Source organism: Tiliqua scincoides, chromosome 8 (genome assembly GCF_035046505.1).
Source record: "Tiliqua scincoides isolate rTilSci1 chromosome 8, rTilSci1.hap2, whole genome shotgun sequence".
In the NCBI taxonomy this organism is placed as follows: Eukaryota; Metazoa; Chordata; class Lepidosauria; order Squamata; family Scincidae; genus Tiliqua; species Tiliqua scincoides.
In genome coordinates, this window is record NC_089828.1 from 27,380,447 (window position 1) to 27,405,819 (window position 25,373).

General features: G+C 41.5%; 1 protein-coding gene across 3 annotated transcripts in view; it reads left to right on the plus strand.

Annotated features, from left to right (window-relative positions):
• Window positions 1–1,825: 1,825 nt before the first annotated feature.
• SLTM (SAFB like transcription modulator) overlaps window positions 1,826–25,373 on the plus strand; it is a 38,114-nt gene continuing 14,566 nt past the window's right edge. For 2 of the 3 annotated variants that reach the window (XM_066636006.1, XM_066636007.1), the window contains exons 1-9: window positions 1,826–2,085; window positions 10,981–11,068; window positions 15,229–15,293; window positions 15,617–15,787; window positions 19,429–19,476; window positions 20,723–20,747; window positions 22,055–22,523; window positions 23,081–23,130; window positions 24,157–24,266. In XM_066636006.1, the coding sequence (XP_066492103.1) occupies window positions 1,891–2,085; window positions 10,981–11,068; window positions 15,229–15,293; window positions 15,617–15,787; window positions 19,429–19,476; window positions 20,723–20,747; window positions 22,055–22,523; window positions 23,081–23,130; window positions 24,157–24,266 (1,221 nt within the window). In that variant the 5' untranslated portion in view covers window positions 1,826–1,890. The remainder of the gene's footprint in view (window positions 2,086–10,980; window positions 11,069–15,228; window positions 15,294–15,616; window positions 15,788–19,428; window positions 19,477–20,722; window positions 20,748–22,054; window positions 22,524–23,080; window positions 23,131–24,156; window positions 24,267–25,373) is intronic. The other variant, XM_066636005.1, reaches the window with a different exon arrangement.

Sequence of the window (25,373 nt, forward strand, 5' to 3'; positions counted from 1 at the left end):
TACAATCCAGAACCACGTTTATAAACAAGATTTAATGCATGTTTCTATATACAAAGTACAGTATTCCAGAAATATAACATCGATTTTCCCAGACATGTCTTATATGGAAGTGGAGCCTATCATGCTTAATTGTCACAGCTTCTGTCAAGAGTTCTCAGATTGGTAGTTTATTGAGACTATTACAGAAATTGGGCTCCATGCACAACAATTGCCAAATGCATATAAAAGCAACTTGGCTGTTGGGAGACATGGGGCCCAAACCTATCCAACTTTCCAACACTGATGCAGCCTCAGGGCCCAATCCTATCCAATTTTCCAGCACCGATGCAACCACAATGCAACCCCAAGGTAAGGGAACAAATGTTCCCATACTTTAAGGAGGCCTCTGTGACTGCTGCCCCACCACAATATGCAGTGCATGCCCCATTGGCACAGTTGCACCGGCATTGGAAAATTGGATAGGATTGGGCTCTCAGTGTGGCTCTGAAGTAAAGGAACAAATGTTCCCTTGCCCACAGCTGCATCAGTGCTGGAAAGTTGGATAGGGCCCATGTGACTCCTTAAGTATGCATGCCCAGAAATAAATCACACTGTAGCCTTGGTCTCAGAGGTGTAATGCACTGCCCGGCACCTGGAGTGGCAGCATCACAATGTCACGTGATATTGTTTCATGTGAACTTCAGAGTTCTTCAGAGTTCCACCCAAGGGAAGGGCACTCACTGTAGTGGCTTCACACCCCCTGTTCTGTTGCCTGTGGCCAGCCAGTGCCTAAATACCTAGGGCAGGGCCTGAGAGGCAGTGTGCCCCCTCTTGGCCTAGTGCCTAGAGCAGGTGTCTCTTAGGCTCCACCCTAGTTACACCTCTGCTTGGTCTGGACTGTGTAACGTGAATTTTGAAAATGCTGAATGAAAAACAGAAGAGACATCTTGAAATCAAGGGCACATTGATTCTAGTGTCCATGTCAATGGAGACACATACTGCACATTGCACGTACTGCACATTGACTCAGAAGTAAATCCTACTGACTACAGCCTTAAACTTGTGTTCATATTACTCATATTTAGAATTTGGATACTCACACCCTGCCCAGAGGAACTCACCTTTTCCTGGGAATAGCAGTACAGGTATTTGCCGGTCACATCAAAAATACCTTTAATACCAAGACTTCAATCCTATATACACACACACACTTACCTGGGAGCAAGTGCCATAAAACTCAGTGAAATTACTTCTGAGAGAACACATACATAGGTTTTGTGCTTGTAGAGCAGAGCCCAGTGAGCTTACTCCCAGTCCCATTACTCCCCATTACAGTCAATGGGGCTTACTCCCAGGAAAGTGTGGACAGGGTGGCAGCCTCAGAGCCCAAGCCTATGCCTGTCTACTCAGAAGTAAGTCCCATTACAGTCAATGGGCTTACTCCCAGATAAGTGTGGCTAGCATGGCAGCCTCATAGCCCAAGCCTATGCAGATCTACTCAGAAGTAAGTCCCATTACAGTCAATGGGCTTACTCCCAGGTAAGTGGGGCTAGCATGGCAGCCACACACTGTCTGAGGTGCTTCCATCGCCTCCTCTCCCAGTTCAACTGGCTACAGCAAAGTGTCACCGCCCACCCCGCGTCGGCCAACCAATGACGAACCGAGATTGCCCACCTTGGCAGCGTCGGCAGGCGGGGCCACAAGGGAAAAGGAGGAAAAAAAAGAGGCTGGCCTGCACACGCATGCGCAACTCGGTTCGTCGCCGGTTTCTCCTCAGCCATCCGGGTCCTTGTCGAACGCCGAAGGGCGAACCAACCAAGCAACGAACGTGCTGCTGCTGGGTAGTGGTGGGGGGGAGGGGCGCTGCCTGGTGCCAGACGCAGCCGCGGCTGTTGCGCTCCTCGCTGTAAAATGGCCGCCGCTGCTGCTGCCGCCGCGCCATCTGCGGCCGCCTCTCCGGCCTCGGCCGTTGGGGCCTCCGCCGCCACCGCCATGGAGCGCAAGAAAATCACGGAGCTGCGCGTCATCGACCTCAAGTCCGAGCTGAAGCGCCGCAACCTGGACGTGAGCGGCGTCAAGACCGTCCTCATCGCTCGCCTCAAGCAGGTCGGGGAGGGAGGCGGGGTTGGCAGGAGGGGGGGCTCTCTTCGCGGAGGGTGCGGCGGGTCTGAGGGGAGCGGGGACGGCGGGTGAGGCAGAGCCTTCCCGCCTGAGCCCTTCAAAGAGCGCCGCCGTGGGAGTGGTGGGTTCTCGGGCGCCTACCACGGCGGCGCTCTTCGAAGGGCTTAGGCGGGGAGGCTCTGCCTCACCTGCCTCTCCCCCCCCCCCAGCACAGCGAGCATGGGCACGCGCTTCCCGAGCCAGGAAGGCTTCCCACTCGCCTTGCCTCCCCCCTTACCTGCATTTCCCTTCTGTTTCTCCCTACCCCGCTCTCCTTTTGTTCTCTTCCCCCTCACACAGCACCACAACCAGGGGACATCCCCTAAGACTGAGTGCCAGGAGAGTGTGGACAGAGGGCAATATTTCTTTAACCAGTGTGTGATTAGGCTATGGAACTCCTTGCCCCATGATGTGGTGAGGGAGAGAGGGGATAGGGGGTGTTCTTTTCCTTCTCCTGCGACTTGGGTAGGGGGATTGTCTTTTCCCTTTTATGCAACACCAGAACCAGGGGACATCCTCTGAGATTGAGTGTCAGGAGAATTAGGACACACGAAAGGAAATATTTCTTTATCCAGCATGTGATTAGGCTGTGCAACTCCTTGCCACAGAATGTGGTGATGGAGAAAAGAGTGGGTAGGGAAAAGTTCTCCCTCTCACACAACATGGATAGGGGGATGTTCTTTTCCCTCTCAGGCAACACCTGAACCAGGGAACACCCACTCAAATTTTCATGTCAGGAGAGTTAGGACAGACAAAAGGCAATATTTCTTTACCCAGCTTGTGATTAGTCTGTGGAACTCCTTGCTATGAAATGTGATGGCATCTGGCCTGGGTGCCTTTAAAATGGGATTGGGCAGAGTTACGGAGGTAAAGTCCATCACAGGTTATAAGCTGTGATAGGTTTATGCAACCACCTGATTTTAGAAGTAGGCTTTCTCCAGGGTGACTAGACGTCCTAACCACCAAAGAGGACCAGGTACTCCAAAAAATAGGACAGGGGTATCAAACATAAGGCCCGGGGGCCAGATGCGATCCCCCGGAAGCTTTTTATCCAGCCCTCAGGCTCTCAGCTGCTGAGGTGTTACAGCTGAAATGGCAGCCCACATGAAAATTGGACTTTCCCAAATCTTAAAATATTATCAAGGTTTGCATACTTTCTCTTCTGTAATTTGCAGTTAATGAGTTTCTATATGAGAACAAGTCTGATTTCTGACCATTGGCTGCTTAATGATATCACTTTCTGCTTAATAATATCACTTCCGGCCCTCAGCTGGAGCCCTGAATGCTAACTTTGGCCCTCTGTATGAAACGAGTTTGACACCCCTGATATAGGACCTCCAAGAAAAATGCAAGGCATTACAAAATAAAAGCTAAAAACACTCATATATTGATTTCATGTGGTTCATTTAAACTGTTAGTAATATGGTTTAAATTTAATAAGTAATATAATTTATTAATTACAGGAAGGCTATGCGCTGCCTGCAGAGGCTTCCTCACAGGGAAAAGGACATTTCTTTTCCAGGACACAAAGCTGAAAAAGAGGACATCTGGCTACTTCAGAATGCCAGATGGAAGGGAGGGCACCAGGATGCAGGTCTCTTGTTGTCTCGTCTGCTCCCTGAGGCATCTGGTGGGCCACTGTGAGATATAGGAAGCTGGACTAGATGGGCCTTTGGCCTGATCCAGCAGGGCTCTTAAGTGACCATAAAAACTGTCTTTAAATTTCCTCCCTCCAGTGGGAGTGATCCAGTCCGAGATGACAGGGACTTCAGCATGCTTCCAGTTCTCCCATGGAAACTTTTTTGTGTGTTCATTAAAAAAATGTCTGATTTTCTGTTTGTATATTTAAAAGTATTGTACAAAAATGCAGTCACAACAGTGTCCTCAAAACAATAGAAAATACAAAATGGATGATAATGGGGGAAACAAATGAATAGGACTGAATAAGTTTGCCATGGCCTGCATTAGTGTAAGTGTAAAGCAGTTAGCGTTTTGAAGGGTTGTGTAAAAAGCAATTTGACTTAAGGCTGCAATAAAAAATGCCTAAGGCAAGCTACTAGCTTGGCTGAGATCATCAACAAGTCAGTTATCCTTGTTTCAGTAGCTCTGGGCAGATGTGACTAAATGTCATCTGCTGTGAATTGTTGTAGTGATTTAAGTTACATTGCAGCTTGTGTTTTTGTTCCATCCCCATGACAAAAAAATCCCTTGTTACTGGTGATTTGAGTCTGGGACCATTTGTTAACCAAGCAGTAACTTGCATGGAACCACATGTTAAGCTGGTTGTCATAGCACATCCCAGTGACCAAATTATTCCAGGATGAATACTGGTAATCTGTGTCATGAAGGGATTTTACCACACATTAGGTGCAGGTATGCAGTAGGATCATGGTTTTCTTGGGGGTGGGGGATAGTATTCTCTGTATCCTCTTCCAGTGGTGAGGATATCATGGCTGTGCTTCAGGTGCATTTGTGAGGTCATGTGGTTCTCTCTTGTCACTCTGTTCCGTTATTGTCAGCAGAGTGAAGAAGGAATGTAAGTTGTGTATTTTCAAATCTCCATAAGAGTTGTGCAAGAGAACATGCCTGCCTTCTGTATTTTTCAGCATGTTTTAAGAACAGGAGTACAAGTCTAGTTTCCTTCTGGAAAGAATATGCAAGTAATTGAAAGTTTGTGGGGATATCTGAGTGTTTTTGTTTTACTTTCTAATGTGCTAGAACATACTATATACTTGTGTGTGCAGGGGGTCTTAAGTTTGATCTCCAGGATCTTGGATAGCTGATTTGGTGTGGACCACTAGCTGAGACTTTGCCGTGGGTTAGAGCAGATGGTAGTGAACTCAGTGGAGCAGTGGTGTGACTTCATATATAAAGCAACTTTTTGTGTTTTTATATATTGTCTTCTCCTTTTTGAAGAAGTGGCCATCTCCTGCTTCTTCCTTGCATTCTCTGTGAGCATACAGGACTTATAGTGCATTTGTTAAATTGAGGTGACCATGTAAATATGCCTGTAGTGGTGGTTCATAACTTCTGTTGGTTAAGTCTTTTGCACTGAAGTCAAAAAGGTTACACTAAGACTGTGTTCTTTCTTCAGCTTCTTGTCCTAGTAGTGCTAGAGAGCTTGTTTTTAGCTTCTAGCACAGTCAAGCTCTGTTTGTTTTTCAGATTCTAGTGCACTAGCCATGCTAGAATTTTGAAAGGAGAACTCAAAGCTTGAAAAGATGGCTGCCTCCATCCATGTGTCACTTCCACCTATTTTCTATTGAAAAAGAACACAAACATGTCAGGAATGTGGTGGCCTCTATAGTGTATAGTAACAACATGGCAACCTCCATACAGTTGGTTTCAATGATAGGACGCCATTTTGTTTTTTAATGAGCTGCACTGAAGCACACTAGCAGCATGTTAGAAACATCACTTTCACCTATTTTCTATCTAATAAAATAATACAATCATAAATGATTAAATTAAATGAAGCCATGATTAAATGAAACCATGAGGATCATAAGTGGCTGTGTAAGACCCACTCCTGTCTGCTGGCTCCCCGTTTTGAGCCACATAGCACCACCAGCCCTACGGAGACAAGAAGCTTTAGTGAAAGAATACAGAAAAATCACCAACAACCCCTTTTACCAGTGCATGCCGATCTTCCTCATCTATCAATCGGTAGGCTCAAATCCAGGAAGCCTTCTCTTCTGCACAACAATTTTAACATCAGTGCCCATTGGAAAGCTAAATGGGCAGTCGAATGCCCAGAAACGGGTAGATATGTAGACGACCCTACACTTAAGGTGCCAGGTTTCGTCTTACCTCGCCAGCATTGGAAAACTTTGAATAGGATCCGTAACCTACATGGTGTTTGTCAGGACTCAGTGTTTAAATGGGGGCTCGTATCTACCCCTCAGTGTGATTGCGGGTTCTCCCACCAAACCATGTACCACATTGTGTCTGGCTGCAAACTGCGGGCATATACTGGCCCATGGTCTGACCTTTTCTTTGAAGATAACTCTGTCCTTGAATGACTGCTTGAACTGGACATTGACATTTGATCTAATCTAACTGATATTGCAGGAAGGGTATGTGTTTGCAGTAAATTCAAGGAGGCAAAACTTACCAGTAGTCTCTTATTCTAGGGTGGCCATGTTAAACTTCAAAATAAATCAATGTATTTTACTTTGGTGCTGCAGTTAGCACAAGCCTTTTTATCAGTTAGTAATTTGTTTTTTACTGCCTTGGAAAAAACTAGTCTGAGGCATTAACTTTTAAAGACTTTTCTCTCAATATGCACCATTGTGTATGAAGTAGCTTAAGTTTCAATTTGTAACTAAAATTGAACTACTGTAATCACAGACATTTTAAATTTGGCAAGTATTGTATGTTAAATATTTGTGTACATCTGGTTTGGTTTTTAAAATTAAGGCTTGAAGTCTTTAATGTGTTTTAATAGTGGTTGACAATTCTGTTTGCCATGTGCCATTGAGCATGGGAAGGAGTCCTAATCCTCTTAAGCTCAAAGTTCAACTGTAGGGAAGATTCTCACTCCCTCTACCTGAGATTGAGGTTTTCATTTTAGTGTTGTACTATTGAGGATCTCTAAGTGTCAAGCAGCCCAGCGTCAAAACAATTCCTAGCCTTCCTGTACCATAGTCTTCAGATCATTCAGTAGCCTGACACTAAACAGTCTTCTCCTTCCTTTTCCAACTCCCAGTTTAGAGGACGGGGGGGGGGGCAGATTCCCATTCCTGCTGTTGTATTGAGTTTTCACAATAGCTGTGACAGTCCTTACTTTCCAGCTCTAAACATGGAGGTGGAAAGATGAGCAGGGAATTCTCCCTGGCCTCATGCAGAGATGCAGTAAGGTGAGAGGGACAGGCTCCTAGATCCATAGGGATGTACCATGTCTGGAAATTTTGAAACTGGGCAGGATACTTTTTCAGAGAGAAACCTGAGATTTGGTGGGAAAATTGACTTATGTGCAGTATTACCAGTTTGCATTTTTCAGCTTGAGAAACAAAATAATGTTATGTTTATCAGTACATAACCTTGTGCACACGGCTGTATTTATGATAGTTAAAATGTAAGTGCCTTTGTTTTATTCAAGCAATTACAAATATGTCCAGTATTAAAGGTGGGCCAGCACAGATGGCAGGTGCAGCTGAATATACCAAAACATTTTTTTCCCCCAACTAGCAAAGGCTATCCATACTGTAGTAAATCAAAAAGTTATTGCATTGACTTAGAGCAGTCTTCTCTTCAAACTGGATAAGGTAATGGTATAGTAAAGTACTAAGTACCGAGAGACAGTTTTCCCACATCATAGCCAGGTGCACTTCAGCCAGCAGCAGCATGTTGAAAAGCTCCCTCAGATGATATTGGGAGATGAATAATTTCATGTGTGGAGGGGGGAGGGATATTCTCCCTCAGATACTCTGGTCCTAATGAATTTAGGACCTTAAAGGTTAAAATCAGTACCTTGAACTCCTCTCAAACATACCAGCAACTAGTGCAGACAACACAGTGCAAGTCTCTGCAGTTGGCAGCAGAACCATCTTGTGCTAGTTGGCAGCAGTGTTGTGCATGAGCTGAAGTTTCCAGAAGGTCTTCAGGGGCAACCTGCACATAGAGCATATTTATGAATCAGACATGATCTGGTCTGATTGAGCCAGGAAAGGATGCAGCTGGTGCACCAGCTGGAGCTGGGCCAAAGGACTCTGGGCCACAACCCATTTCTCAAGCTGCAAGATTGGATCTGGCAGTACTCACATGCCACAAACCTACTGTTTTGGGAGAGTACAACCCCTTCCAGAACATCATGACCGTTTATTTACTTTGCTGTGTGAACTGCTTTGTAAATGACTTTTTGCTGAGAATCAGTAGATAAATATTCTTAATAATATGACTCCACCATAGATGAAGATGTCTGGCAAATTTGTTCATTGTAGCAACTTCCCCAAGAACCAAGGTACCACCTTGGCTTGTTAATTGGAGAAGGTTGGATGTAACAGCTTCAGTAGCCCTGGTCTTCTCATTCTGGAAATCATTTTGGGCATTCCATCTCAACACACCATTCAACACAACAACCACTGATGGGAGGAGCTTGCTGTGACTCCTTCAGAATCAATGAGACTTAGACATTGCAAGAAAGGAAGGCTCACAGCAGCTATCTAGAGTTGTTGGCTATCTTCAAAGCACTATGGTCCTTTCTCCTACCTTTGAAGCATTGTGTGGTACAGATTCTAGTGGATGATACAAGAGTTAGGTTCTGCATAAACATGATGGCACATTATCGAAAACATTTTGCTCCTTGGTGTGTACAATTTGAAACTGGTGCATTCTACCCTACGTTACCCTACTGCTGTTTATACAGCCTGTGTATCCAGCAACTTTGCAGATGTCCTCAACAGTGTGGAAGACCCAGCAGTTTCCACTAATAGAGCCATGGCACCAAGATGTTTGCCTCTACAGTTCATCATTGTGGTTATACTGTGGTGGAACTTGTTGCCACAAGTCACAACACTAAATACCAGAAATTCTTCATACCAGACACGTTGCTTCATAGGGGGTGCATTTCTGGTCCTGTATGTTTCATGCATATTCCTTTTTCCTGCTGCTCAACATCACCCACAGGATACAAAATCCAGTATCAACTAAACCCTGATAATGCAGTGGTGGCCTTGGCAAACGTGGTTTGCACCTCTGCGCAAGGATACAAGGGGCAGTTGAAGTTGGCATAAGCAGAGTGTCATGTACTTTTTCCAAAATTTAATATTTATGTAAAAATGTATCCCGCTTGTGTGACAAAGTTTAGGAAATACCACTAGGCACTTGATTTAATTTTTTTTTCTTAGAGTATCACTTCATCTGGATTCAAAACCAGTCTTGCTTGGCAAGAAGTGTGGTCTGGATTTAGTAATATAGGCCACAGTCCTAACCAACTTTCCAGCACTGACATAAGGGCAATGCAACTCCGAGGTAAGGGAACAAACGTTCCCTAAACTTGAGGAGGCCTCCATGACTGCCCCCCTACTGTAGGATGCAGCACATGCCCCACTGGTGCAGCTATGCCAGTGCTGGAAAGTTGGTTAGCATTGTGCCCTAACTTATACAGTAGTAACTTAGAGATTATGTAGTAGTAACTTGGGGATTCTACAAGGCACTGCATGTGAAACAGTGCTATGGGTTAAAGATAAGGCAGGAAACTGGTACTGATATATCTGCGTTCGCTGGAATACACTACTCCCATTGGATGCAGTGGCTGTCAATGAGATCCAGGATGAAGAGTGCTATAATGAAATAGTAAAGATAGCAGTGTTTTGAGAGGTATTACTAAATAACAAGTACTTTTATTTTTCAGTGCCTTTGGCAACAGGTTCAAGATGAGGCTTCCTTTTGAAGGTCTTCAACCAGTTTGCCAAATAGGTGTTAGGTATTTTTTACTGCTAGCCCTGGTGGATTTTGGTAGAATTTCAGATACCAGATGTTGTAACCTAATGATACAACATATTTTGAACGAGAACCATAATGTGTAGAGCAGGAGTCTCCAAACTATGACTGGGGCCACATCTGGCCCACCACAAGTTTTAATCCAGCCCACAGCAACTTGGTTTTTTGTCAGAATATTTGATGTTTGACATTTTTACTCATTATATATCATTTCTCAGTTTAAGCACGCCATTATTTCTTTGTAACTGTCACATTTCTCTTTTGTTCTGAATCATATGCTGGTTTCCAAAAAGACCCAAGTAAAACTTATTCATTCATTTAAATGTCATTCATTCATTTATAAAACTGCTTTTTTTGGCCCACAAAAATGCATAGAATATGAAGTGTGGCCTTCATACTGAAATGTTTGGAGACCTCTGATGTAGAGTAATAGGCTGATTATTTGTGTATTGCATTCAAAAATACGCTGGTCAGTTATCTGGTCTCTTTCTGGGCATGGGTGAGTTAAGTGACTGTGGAATGATTGAGGACAGTTTACTCGGTGCATGTTGCATTCTCTTACTTACATGTTATTCTTGCTGTTCTATTGTTGGAATCCACCTCAAGAACCTCATCAGACAGATATTGTCCAATGTGAATTGCTTTGTAGTGTTTCTCAAACTGGGTTGGGACCCACTAGTGGGTAGCAAACCAATTTCAGGTGGGTCCCCATTCATTTCAATATTTTGTTTTTAGTATGTTAGACTTGATGCTCCCATGGAAAGTGACTGCATTTGGGGAAATGTGAGAGACCTATACTTTTAATAGGCTACTATGTCTATGCTTTTAACAATCATAGTCAATGGGGCTTACTCCTGGGTAGGCATGGATAGATTTGCAGCCTCAGATTGTTTAAAATTTTCCTGCTTGATGACACTTCCAGTCATGACATCACTTCCAGATTAATGTCTGGAAGTGATATCACTTCTGGTGGGTTCTGACAGATTGTCATTCTAAAAATGAGTCATGGTGCTAAAAAGTTTGAGAATCACTGTTCTACAGTATTCAACCTTTGTAATTTTGAAAAACTCATTGAACTTAATTAGCATGTGTTTCAGAGCTGAAGCCTAAAGGATTCATAGGTAAAATGAATTCCCCTGCTAACTGGGTAAAAAGCACTTTTTCAAGTGCTCCGCTTTTATTTAGCAGGGGAGAGTAACTGGCCCTCTTCACCTCATCAGTGTCTTTTCTAGTGGCTGCTGTTCTGTTGCATCATTTTAGATTGTGAGCCCTTTTGGGAAATTAGTTTTTTGATTTTCTTTGTAAACCGCTTTGTGAACTTTTTGTTGAAAAGCGGTATATAAATACTGTCATTAATAATAAATGTTGATATAATGTATCCTCCTTGACTCTTCCTAGGCTATTGAAGAGGAAGGAGGAGATCCAGATAATATTGAAATAGCTGTCTCTGCTGATACTCCAAGCAAGAAACCAACAAAAGGAAAAGGTTAGAACTTCTATAAAAGCAAACTTTTTGAAAACTAATGTTGCTCACAGTTTGAAATGCCTTTCTGCAAATAAAATGTTCATGGTGGTTGACTGTACTCATTCAGGACTGTGCCAACTTGTTTGAGACTGAACTCTGCTGTGCTTTTGTGACTGTGCTCCCCATGGTTCAGGAACCTCAGTCCTTTCACTTAAAATATTTATACCCCTTTTTTCTTGATTGAAAAAGCAGTACTCCAGCATTCATGTAGTTCAGCTGTGAAACATAAAACATTGTGCTAAATTCCTTTAATATAGTAGATATTTTGTAGTTTTATTCTAATTACCTTTCTGTTTAAAAAAAAAATACTCCAGATTGCTAACCTTATTCAAATAATTATAGAGTCAAATACCATATATCCAATATATTACTTTGGTTAATGTTCTCCTAACTCTACATGCCTTTAAAGGACAGTGTTTTGTCATAATGTAATTATTTTCCATGTCAAATTTTTGTAGGTGCTTTATTGTAAGCTATTTTAATTTTAACATTTTAGCGCGAAGGGGGGCTGACTTTATGCAAGGAGTTCATGTTGTGCAGTTAAACATAGTAGTTCAAATTTTGCTCTGCTAAAGTGGCAAGGTAAGTTGCTACAAGAAGATGTATAAGCACAGACTCTACAGAAAGAGTAACAATCTATTGCTAGCTCAAATGATTAGGCATTTTGACTCTGAATGTTAATGATAGGTGGGTGCTTTACTTATGTATTCTAGTCAGCGTATTGCCTTTCATGGACTGTGTGTCTTTCAAGGTGGAATTCTAGGTCTTCATTTCAAGGTAGAATTGAAATGAAATGAAATTCTAGGGCATAATGTGCCCACATTGCAGGGACATTGTGTGCTGATGTGTGGAAGACAGGATGAGGTATTGCCTCTTCATAGTTTGTAGTGGCATGTGCTGGATTGTTAAAAACCCTTTGGTTTTTAACAACCCTTTGTTTTTGGGTTTTTAACAGTCCAGCACACACCTCTTTGGTTGTGCTTCCTGCTATTCAGTGCACAGAAAGCATGCTGTGGTAAGCATCAACCTAAGACTGAGAATTTATTGAACATAAATACTGTTCTGGAAACTTCCAGCCTCTAATAGAAGTTGCAGCTCAGTTTAAACTGGTGGTGACTTAAGAGTTGAGTTGTATGGACTTTATTGCTGATGTAGTAGGAATAACTGTTCTGTTGAATTTTGTAGTTTGTTGTGGGACAGGAAATAACTCGCTTGACAGAATGCAGTTATGTTGGTGAATTGTGTGCTGATAGCATGTCTGACATCTTTCCAGTTTTATCTAATTGTCAACCAGGTGTGAGCTATCCTGAACTCCCTTTGTGATGCTATGGATTTTATATTCTTAAGATAGAAATTCAGGCATTGAGTCATTTTCTGAAATTGTTGTGTCAGTTGTCCAGCTTTTGTGATCACTAAGTTGGGAAAGTATTGCTAGTAAAGAAGGAAGCTATATAAAGAATTGCAGTTTGGTTTGTTTTTTTTAAATAAAAATGGAAAACAGAACATATAAAGAGGCTTAAAGAAAAGAAGGAAAAAGTCTTGACAAAAGGGAAAAAAATCTCTTAAATCCTTTTTCTACCTACCCTGATCATATTGTGAAGACAATTTAAGCAATATAATAGGAAATAAACACCAAATAGGAGCACCTCAAATGCATATTGAACACCATTTACTAGAATAGCTGTATTCTACATCTTATTTTATCATATTTTTATTTTGGGTTCCTGGTCAACTTTTTTTTTTAAAAAGTATCAACTCTGAATAAGTCAACCGTACTAGCTTGACTTCTGCACAATGTAATGTGCTTCTCAATCATCCAGATATGCAAAACTCCATATCATGGATAAGAACCTCTCTTTTAATATGGCTGACTATTGTTACCTGGTAACCTTGTTAACTGGGCAAAGAAGCACCCTTTAAAGTAGTGGCTCTTATGTCTTGCAGGAGAACAACTTTTCTTCTCCTGATCTTCCACTTCCAGTGGCTGTTTGCTAAAGCATACCATTGGTTTGTGAGCCCCTTTTGACGGCTGTGTAGATATGTAGTTTGGCTAAGAGAGGGCCAGTTTGTTGCATGACCTTGATTTAATCATCAAGTAGAAATCTACCAGATCCTTAGGAATCATAGTCCCAACTGATGTTAATCAAAATGTTGTCCCTTCACTGTCTTGGTGTTTTAATTAAGTTTTGAGATAAGCAGAGCACTTCTTATACTGTGTTCTGAGGATTAAAATTGCACTAATTCATGCTGTGTGCCAAGATGAGCAAATTCTACATTTGAAGGAATTTTTTTTTTTTTGAAAAGCTTAACTCTTAAGATCTGCCCAGGAGCATCTTACTGATCAGTGGGGAGGGTAACTTGTACATCTCTTGAGAAGAGAATGCTGCCAAGTCCCTTTGGTCAAAACCTTTGGAGACCCCTGGATTAGATTACTATTAATGCACTCTATATGGCACTGCCCTTGAATACTGTCAGGAAACTGCAGTTGGTGCAGAATGTGGAGGCCCTGTGCTCACTAGTTGGCAATTTGATTCTGTGGAGCTGTGCTATCTGCTGGTTTGTTTCCAGGCCCAATTCAGGGTGGTTTTGATCTTTAAAGCCCTTCTCTGTAGGGTACCTACAGGACCACCTGCTCCCATATATTCCAGCCCACCCCCTGACATGTGCAGGGGAGGCTCTGCTACAAGTGCTGCCTCTGACAGAGATTAGATGGGAGGTTACCCGAAGTAGGGCCTTCTTCATGACAGTACTGCAGCTATAAAACTACCATCAGTCTGATTTGACAGCTAACCCCTACCTGGAAGTGTTTTGGCACTTTTCTTTTTTGATAGGCATTCTTATGTTGATGTTGTCTGCCACTGCTTGTTCCCACCTTTGCTACTGTACTTTACTGTTTTAACACCTCTGCTGCCATTTTATTACTTTTTACTCTCTTGCGCTGTTAATGCTGTGTGTTCTACTCAATACGAATGGCCACTGCAAATGAGAAGGAATGTGCTGATCCCTGGAGAAAGGGAAAAATGCATCCCTTTAAAATCAGTTTTAAAAACTGCTTTATCCTATTGTAGAGAGACAGTCATGCAGGTGATTACAGGTAACCTAATTATCCAGATTTTTCTATCTCAACTATCCACAGATTTTTATATCTGATGAGAAGTGCCCTTTAAATTAAAGGAAAATAGTCCTTTAACAATAGCCTTCATGCCAGAGAGGGCAGCTGACTGACAATCCATCAATCATTCTCTCTCCAGGCACAAGGCAAACCCCTCCCTTCCCCCTGAGCATGTGAAGGAAGGTTAAATGGCGGTGATTGACTCTTCCATTCTTTCCCCCTCACTGTGGCTCCTGATGAAGGGAGGGATTGCTGCCTCCTAGTGAAGCCTAAGCACCTAGAGAGAGACTGTGTGCATTTCAAAAGGTCAGCAACTTTTTAAATCAAACAAATTAAGTTTTTAAATCATTATTAAAACTTAATAAGTTTTTAAAGCAAGTTTTAAATGATTAAAATTAAGTTTTAATCAAGTTCTGAATTGAAGGGACTTTGTTTTCTAAATTGATTTGCTTTAGTGCGTTTTTTGCGTCCTCATGAGTTCTGGGAGCACCCTCACAAATGAGACTCAACCTGTAATTTGACTGAACCTACCTGCCTTGTTTATCTAATAGTGATTTGCAAGATTTCTTTTCGAAAGAGCAAAATTGTATGACTAGGTGTCAGTGTAGGATAGGACCAAATGAGAGGGAAAGAATTTGCTATGCACAGTCATCTAAACCTTGCACTTGATTGATTCTGTGCTGGTTTCCCCATTCATGGAATTGTGGAAGATGAACAGCAAAGTCTTGAACTGATTTAAATTTTAAGGAAAGTCAAAGGCAAATGGTAACTGAACTTTTCTTCCCCACCACTGGCAGAGAGTGGAATGTGCTGTTGCTGCTCTGGATTATTTTTTATTGTATTGTGGAAGGTTTTATTTGTGTGGTGTGTGTATTAGGGTGTGTTTGTTTTTTGGGGGGGGGGGAAGTGTGTATGTTAACAAACTGCCTTGATGGCTTTTCTTGGTCATGTGAGAGGTTATAAATCTGGAAAATATTACGAAGTTATCATTAGCATTTATGTCTCTTAGGTAAAAAGCAAGAAACTGATGAACTAAGTGGTGATGCTTCTGTGGAAGATGATTCCTTGGTCAAGGTAATGCTGTTAATGATTGAAATTAGGGACCTAATTAATCCTGTTAGATTCATTTGAATTTTTTACTGTTCTGAATAAGAGCTTTAAGAGAATGTAAACCATTGATTGTGTGGATATTGTAATTGATTGCTATTCATTTTGTAAAATAAGAACTTGCAAGTGAGTTAGAACAAGCAGGGCATTGGTGTGTAAGCTTAGAACCATGAAGTGTGTTCCAGTATAATGAAGTGACCAGATGTCTAGCTAGAGATAATATCTTAAAAGTTGCTAAATGCAAGGTGCATGTAGCTTTCTGTTATATCCAGTGTTGTTCATATTGAAAGGAGAGTGAATTGGAAGCTCAAGATGCAAGTGACCAGGATGGAAACGATGAACAGAAGGACTCCGAAGAATCTGCAGAAAATGAAGAAGAATCCTTCAGTTCTAAAGTATTGTCTTCTGCAGAAAAGAAGAAAGCCGGTTCAAAGCGGACTGAAAAGGACTTGGAAAATCAGGTACAACACACAACTCTTGAAAAGCAGGCTATGGCAATGGTGCCTAAAGTGTTGAGCTCTTATTTCAAAATATGCTGTTTAGTTGCATACAGAATAGCGGCAGTTTCCACCTTCTGTAACCCAGAAATGAATGTAGCCTAGTGTGTTGCTTATGCCATCCGCAGAAAAGATGTTATTTTTGTCAAAAGCATTTTGCTGCTTCCCTCATTGAGGTTAACTCATTCTCTGCTACAGTAATGTAATATGAAATAGTGCATAAGAACTATTGTGCACTACACATAATAGATGAACAATGCTTGAACAATGATTATAGGTGGGGGGAACTGAATTTTTGGTTCCTCTGTGTTTTCAAGGTTGTGGGAAGCTATGCCATCATAATCAGCATCCTGTAATGTACAGGTTGGACCTCGGTATCTAAGGGGATCTGTTCCCAGACTCCCCAGGGATAATTAAATTGGGAACCTGCAGTGAGTTAAATCTGTAGGTCCCAAATTCATGGATTAGGAAGTCACACCTGTACTTAGGTTGAAGGGAGGGCATTACTGAAAGTTTCTGACTTAGATATTGGACTCCGACTTATGAGTGGGCTTGTTTGAGGCTTTGAAGCAGGTACAGCTGTAAAGACATTAGCAAAACAGAGGAAGTTGTTTGGAGGCAATCGGAGCAACTTAATAACTTTGAAAGTAATGACCCTTGCTGTGGCAGCAGGGAAAAATAGCTCAATGACATTGGATAGCATTGAAAATCTGGGGATTTCTTGGGGGTGGGAGGGAGAGGAGTCAGTATGGTCAGGACTGATTGCACACAGGGAGAGCTGTGATACTGCGAAGCACAGGGGAGCATTAATACAGTATGAGAAAAAGTAGAGGCTACTCCAACAACAGAATAAGAAACCACCGCCACCTTTTACTACTACTAAATAGGAAGGGAGAAAGGGTTAAACCGAATTTGATGAAGATCCCCATCTGCCATCTCTCTTTTTAAAAAGCAAACACAGAGAAAATCTTATAATTATAATTAATGTAACTAAAAATTAAGGCCAAAGGAGTGATCTTATGATGGCAGCCATCTGTACTGTAATTGCTTTGGCATTTGGACACCCAGGAGTTGTACTTTTTCCCACTGACAAGCCTTTGGAATTACCCTGGGACCCTGAGGTACAGATACCTGCATTGGCAGTTCACACAGGTGTAGTATCCTTCAGTGGTGCTTTCATGCAGGCGTGGTAGTGCTAGGCCAGCAAGAACCAGATGTTTCAATCTAAGTACTTTTCGTCTTAAGTACAGACACCTGGAACTTAACCTGCACTTGCATACTTACTGTATTTGGGAGAATTGTTATAGCAGTAGCTCAGTTTGTCAAAACAGAGTGACTGAAACCAACTCCTTAATGTACTTTGAAAGGGTTGACTTCCTTTTTAAACCTAAGAAAGATTTAGTCAGTGTGGTTTAATTGATCTATGACAGTGATTTTTAACCTTTTTTGGTTCCTGGAACCCTATGAGAATCTGATGAAAGTTATGGATGGTCATCAGAAGAATGCACCTAAATGCGTAATCACATCGAGGTGGGAGGTTCATTTCCTGGGTTTTAAAGCCACATTCACCAAGACTAGGTTTTAAGCAATTTTTGCCCAGCGTTGCATATACACAACAGGGATCAAATGTGTACACATGTGGGCTGGGCAGAAATGGGTTAACTTCATGTTTTGCACTATACTCTGTAGGGCATTGACAAAAATAGAAATAAAAACAAAGCTAATGCCTGAGAAATATTGAAGCTAACTAGGAGCAGGGATGTTAAAGCTCCACTAAGTGCAGACAAAAAGCTGAAACAACCCTGTCAGAAGTTCAATAGAACCCTAAGCCTGGACGATTGTGATCTAATTTCATAATGCCCATTCCCATCTGAGTGTCAGGACAAGATAAGGGTATTTATAGCCAGGCTTTTCTGATCTAAAGAAATTGCCAGCTACCTGATTGATCTGGTCTCACCCCTAATCACCTCATCATCCATTTGTTCCATCCATGTGTTCAGTTCCTTTTTTCTTAAAGGCACCTCCTATTTCAATTCTGCTCCTGGTGCTCAGAATGCTAAAGTTCTGAGAAGAATGTAAATTTTAAAATTCTGAGCATTGGGGTCCAAGCAAGTCTGAGGCTAAGGATCGCCTCTTTCCTATTCATGTTCTTATAATGCTTTTAGAGTTCTATAGCCTCTCTATAGATCCATGTCTACAATCTAAACTTGGTGAATGTGACCTTGAAACGCAGGAAATGAACCTCTCACTATGTGATAGTTGGTCATAGAAACCTTGATTCCTATGTTAATAATAATAATAATAATAATAATAATAATAATAATAATAATAATAATAACTTTATTTCTATCCCGCCCTTCTCCCTAAAGGGACCCAGGGCGGCTTACAACATATTAAAAACAGATTAAAACATAATTTAACAACAGATAAAAACATATTAAAAACACTTTAACAGAAACCATAAAAACAGTAGTCAGATAAAAGTCAGAATAAAAGAGCATAAAACAGCAGCTCTTAGAGGAATCAAGCCTGTAAAAAACAACTAAAAGATGTATAAAAGATGTTAAAAAGGCCATGAAGTCAGAAGGCTTGTTTAAACAGCAGAGTCTTCAGGCCTTGCCGAAAAGTCTCAAGAGAGGTAGCCATTCTCAAGTCAAGGGGAAGGAAGTTAGACATACACGTTAGACATACACATAATTTTTTTCCCACCCAGTTCAGACTCCTGAAGCCCCCCCATGGATCCCAAGTTAAAAACCTCTAGTCTAGAAGAAGTCTTAGTGGTTGCCACCTGCCATAGTAGCTGCATTACAGCTTAGTAGCTGTTATGCAGAAGCAAAACTGAGAACCTCTTCCTGATGGGCAAATCTGCTTCATAGCAGAAAGACCTGACAAGACAAGAGCGACTTGTTTGAGCAAAGGGATGAAAAGTTCCAAATGCTTCTTAGAAAACATCATATTGGTTTGTTTTTATATAGTGCCATTCATGTAGATGGCACTTTACAAGTAATAAGAAGACTGATCCCTGTCACAGTGGGCTTACAATTTAAAATCAACCCAAGAAAGACAGGAGAAGGAGTAGAAGCAAGGATAAACTAGAGGGAGAGAGTGAGAGAGAGAGAGTGTTTAATGTCAATATACTTAAGCTTATTATAGTGTAAGGACTGCCTAGAACCTTATCTAGACTCTAGATCAGTGATTGTCAACCTTTTCCATCTCATGGCACTAAAATGGTCAAGGCACACCACCGGGTTCTTACAGTTGACAAGGCACACCATGATGCCAGTGGGGGCTCACATTTCCCATTGGCCCTATTAATAAATGACTTCCCCCAAATTCCTATGGACCACTCATGGCACACCAGTGTGCCATGGCACAGTGGTTGACAATAGCTGCTTTAGATAGTTGCTACTTACAGGAGGTGGCTTGATAAGGTTGCCCTTCTCTCTTGCTGATAATGATTTACTAAACCTTCCTGGTGTGTCATCTACATCCAAGGCAGCTTATTAAAGTAAGTGATCTCTGTATTAGTGCCTCCACACTCTTCTGACTGCATTTGTGGTCCTTCTACCTTATTTAGCATGTTTTGGTTTGTTTTCTCCGCTTAGGGCAATGACGTTCGAGATATAGATGATGAAAGCTTTGCCACTACTCGTGTAAGTTGCTGAATTGCCTTGTTAAAATTTACGTGAAAGTTTGACACTCAAAGGAACTGTTGGGTCCCCCCTGTTGAATCTGGCTTTGTGGTAGTGTAGAAAAACCTCATGGACCTGTATCTCTGTGATCTTATATCATGATATGAGGTACTGTGTAGCAAATCAATGGCTAGATTATTGCTTAATATCTTATGGCTGATTTTATAGGGTTTTTTAAGGATAAACTATGATCTCCCTGTGCCTGAGACACAGCACGCCAACTGGTGTTTATCCAAAACATTCACTCTGTATTGGTCAGTCTCCAATACTATTATTGTAATCCATTCTATGTAAGATTGCTCCTCCAGTGTATAGTAAGAAGATCGGAAGGGACTTTTAACAAAATGCACTATTGTACCTGAAACTGTAATTAATGAAAAATGCAGTGGTGATGCACTTGGAAGTAGCCCTATCTTGGAGCAAGAATTTTGTAGTGTTATTAAAGGGCTGAATTTGGGGGGGGGGGCTGAGACATGGGACACAATGTGTTGAGTTTTTCTGTATGCTCATATTGAAAAGAATAGGATCCACACAACTGCATGATAAATTTTTGGGACCAAATATTTTTGCATTGCGTGCAGTGATGCCAGACATCAGAGAGGTTTGAACTGAAAGTATCTGGATATCCAGATTAATTGTTGGAGTAAGAATGCTTTCCTCTACAGAGCAGTTCAAGCATGTTTACTCAGAAGTAGCACTGAGTTTACTCCCAAGTAAGCATTCATAAAATTGCAGCCTAATTATATTGGTTGGAAATTTCAAAATAGTAGATAAACCTAAATCTTGCCATAGAGGAACTTTTGATAAGCTAGAACATGTATCTCAGATTAGTTGTATGGAAGAGGAAAGAAATTCGCCCCTTGTTACTGTGATGCCTGATACCAGTAAAACAGTAGATTTGAAGCAGGAGTAATTCAGTGCTGTACCAGTCTCTGGAATAATGGGTTGTACACCTACTGCTAATTTTTGCTACAATAATGCATTCTTTACTACAAAAATGAAGAAATAAGTAAACTGAATTTTAAGTTCAGTAGTTATACAAACCAAAGATTGGTAGAGCCTTTGTGTAAAATCGACTCTTATTTTATTAGAATAGAATTTTTAGAATAGGCTCAGTAATTTAGAGGAACAAACTGGTAGTTTTCTTGTTCTGTTTAAATTGAATATTAAATGTTGGATGCTAATTTGATTTTTGTCTATTTTGCAGGATGGAGAAGAGGAAAATGAGAGAGGTATGTCTGAAGTTTAGTAGAGTATTTTGTATATTCTAACATGCTTCAGGTTGACTTCTGTAGATGGCAGGTGCATCAGTTTGTTTACTATCAGATATGTCTACTGTAAGCTCGTCTACCAAGTACAATGGCTGGATCAAATTGCTCAGTTCTTTTCTCCTTTAAATTGTGCATGTGCATATCAGCTATTTTGGTGGATTTTGGTTATATATTATGGCCTAACAAATACCTTAATGAACCAAAAATCCCCAACTCAGATCTGAATTTTTCACCTACGGTAAGTCTTCATGTATACACATCGTCTTGCACTGCAGTAATTGATAGATGCCGGATTAAGAACTAAGCATTCTACAGAATGGAATTTGAAAGCCATTCGAACTATGGACCACTCTGCCACACATTGGCAAAAGCCAAAACATGCTTTACAGTCTTAAGCAAGACTTTGGAACAAGTACAAAGGAGTCCTCTGGTCAACTATGCCTTTAAAAGCAACATGGTGGAATGAAATCTTCAGAAACTCATATCTCTCACTAAAGTCCCCTAGAAAACATCTTAAGGCCTTTGCGTATTGCAGACTGAAGGACATGGGATCATTGGGACTTTCCACACAGTTGAAATTTTGAAGGGGTGCTTGTGGGAGTAAGCTACAGACTTGGTGTTTGTGAAGAATCCCACACCAGAAGCCTCTTCATGAAAATTGGAGACGTTAATGACAGGACTAAGAGTATTGATTACGTCCATGTTGGATGAAGACTGTGAACCTTCTGTGAACTTGAGTTTAAACTCTGAGCTTGAACAAATGCAGATCTCTGCAACTGTGCCAGGGCTGAAGCAAGATTTGGAAAGGAGAGAATGGCAGTTGCACAACTGTGAAGGATTCAGCTTTGAACTGTGTGCTGTCAGAAGGATATTGGAAGAACAACAACTTGTAAATGGAAGTGTAAGAATATCGACTTGTGCTGTCACTTGCCATTAGGCCATGAAGAATAGCAGCTTTGCATATCAGCTCCAGCACTGGAAGCCAGATACTTGTAGTGAAGAACAAGTATCTTCTGGATGGAACCACTGTCTGGCTCCTGCTGTTCTGTCTTGGTATTTCTGTCTAGCAAATATGTTTGCCATGAAGAATGAGTGATCCTGATTAAAGGATTGATTTATGTGTTAATGCCCCTTATGCTTTTTTCCCTAACCTTCCATCAGTTCTAATAACTGGCTTTGTATTTTCTAGGTCCTCTCTTTTAGCTTATGCGTATAAAAATGTTTAAACTTCTTGTTTTGCCATATTTATTCCTGTTAAATCCTCTTAGATAAAGCAGGTTCTGGTGATGGTACACAAGAAGTTTCTAAGCCTCTTCCTTCAGAAGAGAGCCTAGCTGAAGTGGATCACTCGGCTCATGAAGAGATGGAAGCTAACGCGTCTGTGAAAGAAGCTGAGGATGATAACATATCGGTTACAATCCAGGCCGAAGATGCCATCACTCTGGATTTTGATGGCGATGACCTTCTAGAAACAGGTAAAAATCTGAAAATTACAGATTCAGAAGCAAACAAGCCAAAAGACGGGCAGGATGCCATTGCGCCGAACCTGGAGACGGAAGGCCAGGATTATGAGATGACCGAGAACCATAAAGATGGTAAGAAGGAAGACTGCGTGAAGGGGGATCCTGTCAAGAAGGAAGCCCGAGAAAGCTCGAAGAAAGCAGAATCTGGAGACAAAGACAAGGATACTTTGAAGAAAGGTCCCTCGTCTACGGGGGCTTCTGGTCAAGCAAAGAGGTTTGTCTTTCTATGTCAGTTCTTTAAGGTACTTCCAGCATTCAATAAGATCACTCTGCATTAAGGGGGTAGCAGCAAGACACTTGTAATTAGTATCTTATGCTCCTGCCTATAAAATGTTTTGACGGCCATAAGTTACCTGTGTTAGAAAAAAATCGGGATCTTCGTATATGCTTTGTCCTGCTGGTTGCATTGGCGAATTGACAGCATTTTATTTTTTATTTTTTCAAATAGTCAAGTTTTAAGTACCCTTGTGATGATGGTAATGAACAACTCTCAGTTCTAAGAACACCAAAATGAAGTCAAGTCCCAGTCCTGAAATGTGGAGAAGATTACCATATATCCACTGAATAAAATTGTCAGAAAATCTAGATCTTCGGGCATCTTGGGGAAAATCAGTGCAAGAAGCCATGATGAGGGAAAATCACTTTTACAGTCCAGCCCTCCTTTTTATTTATTTTTTCCTCCTTTTTGGAAATGACTTGTTTAATAGTGTAAGATTCTTGAAGAGCAAATGCCTACGTTCAATTTTCTTTACTTTGTTCCTCCTTTTTTAGCTCTGCTAAGGAATCTAAAGAAAGCAAGACTGCAACTAAGGATGACAAAGGTAATTATGTCCTACTAAGGTAATAAAAGTAAAAGAAGTAATGATCTGTTTTCTGCTCCTGGATTTGATAGCAAACACTGGGACAAGGAATTTCCCACTCTTGGATTTTTCCGCCCCTCGTACTTTAAAAACAGAATGGGTAAGACTCTTGTTCCCATTCTGTTAGTCAGTGTTTCCTTCTGCTATAAAGCATGGATTATGATCTCATTACCTGATGTGAAAGTCGTCTTTTGAATTACTGGCTCCATCTCAGTGATGTGATTTGACTGTGGTTAGATGTTGCAAGTGTTGCTTCTTGGCCTTTTGGCTAACATGAACTGTAGTAGCTATTGATGTATTCCACTGTGATGCTTTATCTAGCAAATGTGTGGGGAAAACTAAGCGTATAAACAAACTTTACTTTCTAGTACTGCTAACTAGTATTTTTTTCTTGTTCTCTGGTAAACCATTTAATTTCATAGGTTGTATCCTGAGTTTTGTTAGTTAAGAACTAATGCCTGTAGTTCATGAATTAACTAAAACCTAGTTTACAACCCATGGCCTGGGGACATTTTTCTGGCTGTCCCAATAGTGGAACATGACCAAACTGCCCTTTGTCACCAATAGTTCTTGTATCGTGCAGCTGATGAAATGCATACTAGGAAGAGTATTTGGAATCCCTCCCCAAGTTACAATGATGGTATAGCTAATGTAAGATGTGTAAATGGAAAACTATCTTTTTGATAGGGCAGCTTCCCTCACAGTATGGTACCTCCTTGTGTATCTCCTAAGCCAACATTGGAAGGGATGGCTTGATGCTAGAATGTCAGCTGCTGGGTGTCTTGGATGCTTTAATATCTTGTCTATTAGAATAAGTTATTTGAATTCCATAAAACTGACTGGAAGATACCTTACGTGTTTCTTTTGTTGTGTTTGCAAAAATAAGATGGAAGTGGGCCAGTCTTAACACAATTGCCTTGCTTGTTTTTTTACAAAGTGGCATGGGTATGTTGGTGCTGAAGTTTTCTGTTGTGAAATGTGTTTTAGGAAGTGCAAGCAGTGGGAGCAGCAGTTCTACAAGGAACTTATGGGTTAGTGGCTTGTCCTCAAACACGAAAGCTGCGGACTTGAAAAATCTCTTTGGCAAATATGGGAAGGTATGGCTCCATTTCATAGTTGGCTTACTGTGTACATTCCTGGCACCTTACTCTTTTTTGACTTGGGCTGCAGTCCAATTTGCACTTGGGAACAAGCAGTCTGAATTAACATATGTGAAAGTAATGCAAATAACCTTGTCAAAATCTATACTTGGTTCTCCTAAAACTGAATCTGTTACCCTAATGAAGCACACTGACTTAAAGCCTGTTTTTATGTGTAAGAACGAATCAGGCTTTTGAGGTTTGACTTCTGAGGTGGAGCATGATAAATAAAGGTTATTTATTTTGTATGTTTTGTGCATACAGTTAACTTTTAGATTCCATCAACAGAAGGGGGTTGATACTTTTATTTTCCATTTCATGGAGAAGCCCAGTTCTATTCAGTAATGACGAGCTCTGCTCAGTAGTTTTGCAGAAGGTCCCAGATTTAATCCCCGGAATCTCCAGATAGAGCAGAGAACAATTCCTGTCTGAAACCTTGGAAGACCATTGACTAGCAGTGTGGACAATCCTGAGGTTGATGGATCAATTGTCTGACTTGGCATAAGGGAGCTTCTTAAATTGGTACACTTGGTCCATATAAGTCTGAGGTATTCAATCTGTGCATCAGGACTCCCTTGGGAGGCGGGGAAAGCCCCCAGGGGCATCGAGAGGCATCTTGGGAAGAGAGCTGGCCATACCTGCTCACCTCAGCTCATCTGCATGTGCTGCCTCGGTACTTGCTGCTTTTCTGTGGCTGTGGTGGGCAGGATATGTGAAACATGGTGGGTGGAGGTGGTGGAGCCTCTCCAGCATCGGCATCAGGCTTGCCTCCGGTGAGAGAAGTTGCCAGCCCGGCCATTCCAGCTTCCTGTGCTGCGTGTGCTTGGGCTTCCCTCCCCATCTGGAGAAGGCTTGCCAGCGATTGCACTGAGCACTGCAGAGTGTGACTGCTGTCCTGGACGTCCCTCTCAGTCCCAGTCGAGCCCTTTCCAACATCCTCTGGCACTAGAGAAGGCTCAACTGGAAAGCACGCAGTGCTGTTGAATCTCGTTGCCAGTTGGCCTTCTCTAGGTTCTTGTGCTCCAGGGAGGATCCATCCGCAAGCTCGGGGCTTCTTGTCACCTC